We start from the raw sequence: 10,992 nt of genomic DNA on the forward strand, positions 1-10,992 counted from the left end.
TAGGAGAAAGCCCTGCCTCCAGCTGTTTGCTTAGAAATTCTAGGGACAATTAGGAGGCCTACGTCTTGTGACCATAGCGAACATGTAGGTATGTATGGCAGGACCAAATCAGAGAGATGGGTAGGAGCAAGCCCATGTAATGCTTTGTAGGTTAGCAGTAAAACCTTGAAATCAGCCCTTGCTTTGACAGGAAGCCAGTGTAGGGAGGCTAGCACTGGAGTAATATGATCACATTTTTTGGTTCTAGTCAGGATTCTAGCAGCCGTATTTAGCACCAACTGAAGTTTATTTAGTGCTTTATCCGGGTAGCCGGAAAGTAGAGCATTGCAGTAGTCTAACCTAGAAGTGACAAAAGCATGGATTAATTTTTCTGCATCATTTTTGGCCAGAAAGTTTCTGATTTTTGCAATGTTACGTAGATGGAAAAAAGCTGTCCTTGAAATGGTCTTGATATGTTCTTCAAAAGAGAGAAGAGGGTCCAGAGTAATGCCGAGGTCCTTCACAGTTTTATTTGAGACGACTGTACAACCATTAAGATTAATTGTCAGATTCAACAGAAGATCTCTTTGTTTCTTGGGACCTAGAACAAGCATCTCTGTTTTGTCCGAGTTTAAAAGTAGAAAGTTTGCAGCCATCCACTTCCTTATGTCTGATCCATGTCTGATGTCTGATCCATCCACTACTGTCCTGATCTAGGTCACTGTTTGATGAAAGACACCTCTAACCTAAACAACACTCTCTCTCTCTCTCTCTCTCTCTCTCTCTCTCTCTCTCTCTCTCTCTCTCTCTCTCTCTCTCTCTCTCTCTCTCTCTCTCCTCTCTCTCTCTCTCTCTCTCTCTCTCTCTCTCTCTCTCTCTCTCTCTCTCTCTCTCTCTCTCTCTCTCTCTCTCTCTCTCTCTCTCTCTCTCTCTCTCTCTCTCTCTCTCTCTCTCTCTCTCTCTCTCTCTCTCTCTCTCTCTCTCTCTCTCTCTCTCTCTCTCTCTCTCTCTCTCTCTCTCTCTCTCTCTCTCTCTCTCTCTCTCTCTCTCTCTCTCTCTCTCTCTCTCTCTCTCTCTCTCTCTCTCATAGATTGGACACCAGTGTCAATGACAGATTTATGTGTGTGACAATGCAGATGTTGGTTGACTGTTTGATATCTGCCCTCCTGCCTATACCCTCTTCCTCTCCACCCCTGCCCTCTATCCTCTCCTATTGTCCCATACAATAATCTATACTCTTATTTATGCTTTGGGCGAGTGCACTGCAGTTCTCCCTCGAGTTCGTGACCCCAACTATGAATACAACTGCTGTAGATAATAGAAGACTCAGAGAGAGAGAGAGAGGAGGGGTCGTTGGGGCGTTTTCCAGTCTAGAATACTTTCACTTCTGCAAAGCAGAACCAGCGCATTTCTTCTTCAGCTCGTCTAACAGAATAGCGGAATACTTCACCGAGGGACGTTCGTTGTTAGTTAGATGGAAAATGGAGATTTTAATTGGTCTACTTATTTCATCATTGTCTCTGTATTGTGACTTCACCGGTAAGTTAGACTTCTGTCTAATTCCACAACTCTGTGACAAGTGCGGAGTTGAGTTTAATAGTTTAGGTCTTTTTTCTGTTTTGTTTCCTTAAATAAATGTTGGTACTGTGCATTTGATTTCAAGTATTTTAGATAACTAATGACTGACAGTGAATGGTTGAATTCTTTAGGAATACATCCTCCCTCCTGCCATGGTTCAATTACGTATTAAATTCCAAGTGTGTGTACGTGTTAGTGGTGCGCAGGTCAGCTGTTTGTTCAACCGCACCCGCCCAGAATTGCTAATAACCCATCCACAACAACCCGACTAGATGTGATAAAGTGAAAATCTGAGGGCCGCACCCAACCCTAACCCGCAAATATAGAAAATATGCAATAGGCTACAGTCAAAGAGAGCGGAACGATTTTTTTTGACAGGGGGAGTAGTTTTTTTTTTATAAACCTGATTTAGATATAAATGATAATTTCCTACATTTTGGTAGGCTATTTGTTAGTCGACTATTCTATAATTAGATGCATGTAGCTTCTCCTTCGTCATTATATGTTGACCTAGAATACTACATAAACCCTTGATCAACGTAATAATGTAATAGATCGATAGAATGAACGCTTCAATCTAGTTGACATCCGTAAAGTTCTCTCTGTCATCTTACGCAGAGCGAAGACGTTTAGGGACCGGCGAGAAAATACAATGACGCAACAAAATAAAAACGGAAAAGATTGTCTGTGCAAAATGTCCAAATGACATCAATTTGACCGGTTGTAAAGGAGAAAGAAAGCTGTGAAAATGAAACCCATTATGTTTCTGATGAGATTGCAGTTCGGCTTTTATGTGGTTGAAATACTATCAGGTTTTATGATGTTTAATGATGAAGACGGCACATCTACAGATGGTATCTAACGGAGCGTTGTATTCTCTCAAGTAGGCAGAAATAAAGAATTCATAGTTCTCCGCTCCTGTTCCCAAGTCCACATTTTGTGTATCATTTTACTGCAAGAAATGCTTAGTTCTGCAAGAGTTCATATTATGGCTAAATGAGAAGTTATAGACCTACCAACAGATTTCCATTTCCATGTCAACAGATGTCATAGTACATCTGAACAGAAGGCTGCAGTTCCCTTGATGTGTCATAGCCCCATGTCCATGTAATACATCTGAACAGAAGGCTGCAGTTCCCTTGATGTGTCATAGCCCCATGTCCATGTAATACATCTGAACAGAAGGCTGCAGTTCCCTTGATGTGCCATAGCCCCTATTTCTATGTAATACATCTGAACAGAAGGCTGCAGTTCCCTTGATGTGTCATAGCCCCATGTCCATGTAATACATCTGAACAGAAGGCTGCAGTACCCTTTATGTGCCATAGCCCCTATTTGAAGTCCCGTCTTGTGACTGTCGAATTTATATATTACCTCCCAATCATCTCGTTTACCACTTCTTTTCCAAACGTTACTTTTCTGTCTCTCCTTTCTATTTATTTTCATCTTTCCCTTCGCAGCATTTCGTCTTATTTTATTAAACTTCGACAATGTCCCTTTTTGCCCTCCGTGGATTGACGTTAACTTTTGCTGCCAAAAGCATTATTTGTCGATTGTCCGTTTCGGCTATTTGGCGAGCGTGCAGTTAAGCTCTAAAGTTTAGGTTTATACACAAATACCAGATAGCCTAAAATAATAAAAGAAAAACCTCAATTTAGCCGCCTGTATAAATTGCACAAGAATTGTACATTTATAGATTTCTTTAAGCTATACTTTCTATTTTTTCAACCCACTCAACCCGCCCTTCAGCCACACACAATTTAATGACCCTATGAGTCAACACGTGCATCACTAGTGTGTGCGGTGTGTGTGTTGTTCTTCGTGTGTGTGTGTGGCGACTTCTGGGTTATGGAGTGTAACATGTAGTTGATTAACATACAGATTGATAAACATTAGACAATAATATCGTCCTGTTTGGTTTGAACAATAAAATCAACAATGACAGAACAATATAGTTTTAACTTGACCTTGGTCTTCCAGATGCTGAGTGCCTGGTGGTCAGTCCTGCCAGTCTGGTGGTGAAGTATGGAGACCCAGCCTCCTCTAACTGCAGCTCAGATACCCCTGTAGAGATGGGCTGGGAAGCCACCCAGGGAGGCGTTGGTCTAACAGACAACAAGGTGAAGATCCTAAACTGGAAGGCGGACGGGTAAGAGAGGCAGACACAGCTGAGACTTTTAAAACTTGTAAAAAAGAACAACACCTTTTTAGTTTGACTTTAATGTTATTTAGCTTCGATGGTCTTTAATGAGGTTTTACTGTTATTTTATACATTTATTCATCGCTTGTATTGCCTTCTGTTTTTTTATTTTCATTGGTTTATTTTAAATACACTTTAAATATTTCATTTGATTTGACAGTGTGACTGACTGGGATAACAACCCTACCTGCTTCACAGACGGAGGCCTGTGTCAGAAACAGCTAAACATCACAGTTTATAGTGAGTGACATCTCTCTCTCTTATCTTCTCTGGTGTTTCTGAATGTAACTCTTACTATGGCTCTGCACTGTTAATCACTGTGTGTTTCCATTCCTCCACAGAGCTTCCAGACAGTGTCTCCATCAGCTATAGGAAGTACCCTGATCCGATGGTTGAGGGGCATCAGTACCTGCTGCAGTGTCTTGTCCAGAACATCGCTCCTATTGGGAGACTCAGGGTGACGTTCTACAAAGTCAGTGCCACAGGTGAACAGACAGAATTAGACACACAACAGAAATCCAAGGACAACATCAAGACACCAGAGAATGGGACCTACACCCTGGACTTCACCCCTGGTAGAGATGATGACGGGGCCCAGTTGTTGTGTTCAGCCATGTTGGATCTGGGACCAGAGGGACCCCAACCTCCTCCTGTAATGGACTCAAACCGCCTCAACACCAACGTGCACTGTGAGTCCTTCTGGTTCTCTGTCTATACACATTTAGTACAACCGTTAGTTAGATACCAGACGAGTCATGACGTTGACGGATGCTGTTTTCACTTCAAATTCTCTCATTAATCAACTTGTTTCTCATCTCTCTTTATCTCTCATTAATCAACTTGTTTCTCATCTCTCTTTATCTCTCATTAATCAACTTGTTTCTCATCTCTCTTTATCTCTCATTAATCAACTTGTTTCTCATCTCTCTTTATCTCTCATTAATCAACTTGTTTCTCATCTCTCTTTATCTCTCATTAATCAACTTGTTTCATCTCCCCCCCCCCTCAGACAAGCCTCAGATCACTAGTCCTGGATGTTTCTCCATGAGCATCACGGAGGGTGACACCCTATCACTTAACTGTAGTGCAAATGGTAACCCTGCCCCCTCGTACGGTTGGTTGCTCCCCCAAGCCGACCCCAACACCATGGAAGAGAGATCCGTAGTGACCATCACCAACATGGCCAAGTCTCACTCCGGAAATTACACCTGCATCGCCATCAACCCCCTGGGGAAAAGCACCTGTACTGTTAACGTGGAAGTCACAGGTGAAATGGATGGATGATTGGTAGGTTTGTTGAAAGATTGGTTGGTAGGTTGGATGGTTGGAAGATTGTTTGATTGATTGATTGGTTGTTAGGTTAGTTGGTTGATAGTTTGGTTGGTTGGTAGGTAGGTTGGTTGGTAGGTTGATAGATTCGGTCGTCCATCAGTCTTGGTCTGTCGAGAAGGTCCTGTTATGGAAAAACATATATATTAAAAATGAAACAATAGAATTCACACATGGTATAATGAAAAACCTCTGTGACCGCGCTCTCCTTGTAATGAAAAGCGCTCCTATTACCTCTGTGACCGGTACAGATTTAGTCTCTGATGGGGCAGTATTAACACTGATGTAGCCTCTGATAGGGCAGCAGTAACACTGATGTAGTCTCTGATAGGGCAGTATTAACACTGATGTAGCCTCTGATAGGGCAGCAGTAACACTGATGTAGTCTCTGATAGGGCAGTATTAACACTGATGTAGCCTCTGATAGGGCAGCAGTAACACTGATGTAGCCTCTGATAGGGCAGCAGTAACACTGATGTAGTCTCTGATAGGGCAGTATTAACACTGATGTAGCCTCTGATAGGGCAGCACTAACACTGATGTAGCCTCTGATAGGGCAGCAGTAACACTGATGTAGTCTCTGATAGGGCAGTATTAACACTGATGTAGCCTCTGATAGGGCAGCAGTAACACTGATGTAGCCTCTGATAGGGCAGCAGTAACACTGATGTAGCCTCTGATAGGGCAGCAGTAACACTGATGTAGCCTCTGATAGGGCAGCAGTAACACTGATGTAGCCTCTGATAGGGCAGCAGTAACACTGATGTAGTCTCTGATAGGGCAGTATTAACACTGATGTAGCCTCTGATAGGGCAGCAGTAACACTGATTTAGCCTCTGATAGGGCAGCAGTAACACTGATATAGTCTCTGATAGGGCAGTATTAACACTGATGTAGCCTCTGATAGGGCAGCAGTAACACTGATGTAGCCTCTGATAGGGCAGCAGTAACACTGATGTAGCCTCTGATAGGGCAGCAGTAAACACTGATGTAGCCTCTGATAGGGCAGCAGTAACACTGATATAGTCTCTGATAGGGAAGCACTAACACTGATGTAGCCTCTGATAGGGCAGCACTAACACTGATGTAGCCTCTGATAGGGCAGTATTAACACTGATGTAGTCTCTGATAGGGCAGCAGATAACTCCCTCGGGTAGATAACGTTGGTAGTCCAGTTGTGAAGGCCCGATGGGGCTCCGCGTTGGCAGTAAAACGGGTCCGGATAGGTGATTGTAGCCCAGGAGTGACTGATGGAACTCTTCAGCTGGCTAGCTCCGGAATAATTGATGTTTGCTCCGGAATCGACGTATGCCGATAGTCACATGGATAGCAGCTAGCTAGCTGCGAGATCCAGGTATAAATGTCCAGAGTTAGTGGTTGAAATCCGGGGACATGGAGAGAAAAATACGTCCGGTATGTTTCGGTCCGAGCCGCGCCGTACAAAACTGGCAATAGATTTTCGAGCTAAAGGATAGCTGATGACCACAAACTGTGGTTAGCTGAATACTAACGATTAGCCAGTAAAGAAGCTAACTAGCTTCTGGATTAGCTTCAGGCTAGCTTCTGGATTAGCTTCTGGCTAGCTTCTGGCTAGCTTCTGGATTAGCTTCTGGCTAGCTTCTGGCTAGCTTCTGGATTCGTTTCTGGCTAGCTTCTGGATTAGCTTCTGGCTAGCTTCTGGATTAGCTTCTATGGAGGATTACAGATTTGAGGTAAATAATACTTTCTTTTTTTATAAATATAAATTGGTGAGGCGGGTTGCAGGAGAGTGTTTTGAAGATGAGTTTATGGAAAATAAAATATATATATAAAAAGGTATGCAAAGAAAATTGTAAATATATATAAATATATACAGTGCCTTGCGAAAGTATTCGGCCCCCTTGAACTTTGCGACCTTTTGCCACATTTCAGGCTTCAAACATAAAGATATAAAACTGTATTTTTTTGTGAAGAATCAACAACAAGTGGGACACAATCATGAAGTGGAACGACATTTATTGGATATTTCAAACTTTTTTAACAAATCAAATACTGAAAAATTGGGCGTGCAAAATTATTCAGCCCCCTTAAGTTAATACTTTATAGCGCCACCATTTGCTGTGATTACAGCTGTAAGTCGCTTGGGGTATGTCTCTATCAGTTTTGCACATCGAGAGACTGACATTTTTTCCCATTCCTCCTTGCAAAACAGCTCGAGCTCAGTGAGGTTGGATGGATGGAGAGCATTTGTGAACAGCAGTTTTCAGTTCTTTCCACAGATTCTCGATTGGATTCAGGTCTGAACTTTGACTTGGCCATTCTAACACCTGGATATGTTTATTTTTGAACCATTCCATTGTAGATTTTGCTTTATGTTTTGGATCATTGCCTTGTTGGAAGACAAATCTCCGTCCCAGTCTCAGGTCTTTTGCAGACTCCATCAGGTTTTCTTCCAGAATGGTCCTGTATTTGGCTCCATCCATTTTACCATCAATTTTTACCATCTTCCCTGTCCCTGCTGAAGAAAAGCAGGCCCAAACCATGATGCTGCCACCACCATGTTTGACAGTGGGGATGGTGTGTTTAGGGTGATGAGCTGTGTTGCTTTTACGCCAAACATAACGTTTTGCATTGTTGCCAAAAAGTTCAATTTTGGTTTCATCTGACCAGAGCACCTTCTTCCACATGTTTGGTGTGTCTCCCAGGTGGCCTGTGGCAAACTTTAAACAACACTTTTTATGGATATCTTTAAGAAATGGCTTTCTTCTTGCCACTCTTCCATAAAGGCCAGATTTGTGCAATATACAACTGATTGTTGTCCTATGGACAGAGTCTCCCACCTCAGCTGTAGATCTCTGCAGTTCATCCAGAGTGATCATGGGCCTCTTGGCTGCATCTCTGATCAGTCTTCTCCTTGTATGAGCTGAAAGTTTAGAGGGACGGCCAGGTCTTGGTAGATTTGCAGTGGTCTGATACTCCTTCCATTTCAATATTATCGCTTGCACAGTGCTCCTTGGGATGTTTAAAGCTTGGGAAATCTTCACAACAGTATCTCGGACCTGCCTGGTGTGTTCCTTGTTCTTCATGATGCTCTCTGCGCTTTTAACGGACCTCTGAGACTATCACAGTGCAGGTGCATTTATACGGAGACTTGATTACACACAGGTGGATTGTATTTATCATCATTAGTCATTTAGGTCAACATTGGATCATTCAGAGATCCTCACTGAACTTCTGGAGAGAGTTTGCTGCACTGAAAGTAAAGGGGCTGAATATTTCAAACTTTAAAAAAAGTTTGAAATATCCAATAAATGTCGTTCCACTTCATGATTGTGTCCCACTTGTCCCACCCAAAATACAGTTTTATATCTTTATGTTTGAAGCCTGAAATGTGGCAAAAGGTCGCAAAGTTCAAGGGGGCCGAATACTTTCGCAAGGCACTGTATATGGACAAGGACAAAATACGTCTAAACTGCCATCTTGGAGCAGAGGAAGGATGCAATGCTCATTTCCTCTCTCTGTTCCTTTAAACTTTGGGGTGGTAGTCTTGGTAACGGTAGGTCATATGCAAAAACCACTTCAGTGTAATTTTTTTTTGGAATCTGAGCATCCTTGAATATGGAGGATGGGAATTGTATCAGGATGGAAATCCACATATGAATGTAGTTTAAATCAAAACTCAAAAGATAAACTCATGTCGTTTTTTGAGCTGTTTACATATTGGGGAAAAAAAATTCAGATGTATATCAGACATGCCAAATTATTGTCAAATGATCAGAATTGTGTTGCCTGTGTAAACACAGCCTAAACGTCTGTTTCCCTCCTCAGGAGCTTCCTGTCAGACTGCTGGAAGTGCCTTGGTGGCTGTGCTGCTCCTCCAACTCATTCATTGGCTTTAAGACCACTTCCTGAACCCACTGATTGGCTGAATACATGTGCTTTTATTTTTTTTCTTCTTCTTCAAAATCCCTCCCACTGTGATTGGTGGCTGTCTGTCCACTTTCTGCTAACTATTGATGAATTATTATTTTATTTATTGATTGATTGATTGATAACCATGACAACAATACTTTGATAATATTACCTTGTAACTTTATGATTTTGCCTTAAATCAACAGTTTGGATCCACCTACACATTTAAAGGGTTTGTCTTTATTCATACATTGTAGAATAACAGTGAAGACATCAACTATTATGCTGTGCCAATAGTAGGACACACCTACTATTCCATGGTTTCCATGGTTTCTATATGTGTGTATATATCTATATATATATATATATATAATCATGGATTTAATTCATTTTACACCTACTATTCCATGGTTTCCATGGTTTCTATATGTATATAGATATATATATCTATATACATATCATGGATTTAATTCATTTTACAGTGTTATTGCCTGCGTTTTCTTTCACTATCTCTGACCATTCGTGATCTTAGTCAGCTATGACACATAACACTTCACTTCACATTTCCTTATTAAGTTATGGTGTCAGATAACATACAATGAAACTAGACTTTCGTTAATAATATACGAATGACCTTGTTCCAGGTGGGGATGTTGTTCTGCACGAGTGTGTCAATAGCAGGGCATCTTTGACTCTAGATTACACCTACTAAACATATTACATTGTTTGGTGGGGATGTTGTTCTGCACGAGTGTGTCAATAGCAGGGCATCTTTGACTCTAGATTACACCTACTAAACATTGTTTGGTGGGGATGTTTTTCTGCACTAGTGTGTCAATAGCAGGGCATCTTTGACTCTAGATTACACCTACTAAACATTGTTTGGTGGGGATGTTGTTCTGCACTAGTGTGTCAATAGCAGGGCATCTTTGACTCTAGATTACACCTACTAAACATTGTTTGGTGGGGATGTTGTTCTGCACTAGTGTGTCAATAGCAGGGCATCTTTGACTCTAGATTACACCTACTAAACATATTACATTGTTTGGTGGGGATGTTGTTCTGCACTAGTGTGTCAATAGCAGGGCATCTTTGACTCTAGAGTACACCTACTAATCATATTACATTGTTTGGTGGGGATGTTGTTCTGCACGAGTGTGTCAATAGCAGGGCATCTTTGACTCTAGATTACACCTACTAAACATTGTTTGGTGGGGATGTTGTTCTGCACGAGTGTGTCAATAGCAGGACATCTTTGACTCTAGATTACACCTACTAAACATTGTTTGGTGGGGATGTTGTTCTGCACTAGTGTGTCAATAGCAGGACATCTTTGACTCTAGATTACACCTACTAAACATTGTTTGGTGGGGATGTTGTTCTGCACTAGTGTGTCAATAGCAGGACATCTTTGACTCTAGATTACACCAACTAAACATATTACATTGTTTGGTGGGGATGTTGTTCTGCACTAGTGTGTCAATAGCAGGGCATCTTTGACTCTAGATTACACCTACTAATCATATTACATTGTTTGGTGGGGATGTTGTTCTGCACTAGTGTGTCAATAGCAGGACAACTTTGACTCTAGATTACACCAACTAAACATACTACATTGTTTGCGAGATCAGACGTTGTATATTATTCTAATCCGAATGTTCATTGTAGGCAGTTGCTTTCATTTCAGAGCGTCTAATTTGTAAAGGTTTCGACTGTATTAAATGATAACTTTTGTCGTATCCATAAAACATTTTACACGATGTTGTGATGTAGGTGATGAAGCTTTAAGAGTTCTTATCGATTCAACGGTAAAACAACGTGTTCCATTGATCCCATTGCAGCCATTACTGGGGCCATGTGCACATGAACACACACTCTGCTGTGTAACACACACACTCTGCTGTAACACACACTCTGCTGTAACACACACTCTGCTGTAACACACACTCTGCTGTAACACACACTCTGCTGTAACACACACTCTGCTGTGTAACACACACTCTGCTGTAGGGGTT

General features: G+C 41.7%; 1 protein-coding gene across 2 annotated transcripts; it reads left to right on the forward strand.

The window, feature by feature from the left end:
• Positions 1 to 1,327: 1,327 nt before the first annotated feature.
• On the forward strand, positions 1,328 to 10,737 carry LOC116361908 (vascular cell adhesion protein 1). 2 transcript variants are annotated; one of them, XM_031816287.1, is made up of 6 exons: positions 1,328 to 1,518; positions 3,538 to 3,706; positions 3,918 to 3,997; positions 4,099 to 4,446; positions 4,767 to 5,024; positions 8,894 to 10,737. In XM_031816287.1, exons 1-6 carry the CDS (start codon positions 1,461 to 1,463, stop codon positions 8,962 to 8,964), a joined length of 984 nt encoding a protein of 327 aa, XP_031672147.1. In that variant the 5' UTR covers positions 1,328 to 1,460; the 3' UTR covers positions 8,965 to 10,737. The 2 variants fall into 2 exon arrangements, with proteins under 2 accessions (XP_031672147.1, XP_031672148.1); XM_031816288.1 differs by having other exon boundaries at positions 1,355 to 1,518; positions 4,767 to 5,044.
• Positions 10,738 to 10,992: the final 255 nt, after the last annotated feature.

The sequence above is a fragment of the Oncorhynchus kisutch genome, unplaced genomic scaffold (genome assembly GCF_002021735.2).
Source record: "Oncorhynchus kisutch isolate 150728-3 unplaced genomic scaffold, Okis_V2 scaffold771, whole genome shotgun sequence".
Taxonomy (NCBI): Eukaryota; Metazoa; Chordata; class Actinopteri; order Salmoniformes; family Salmonidae; genus Oncorhynchus; species Oncorhynchus kisutch.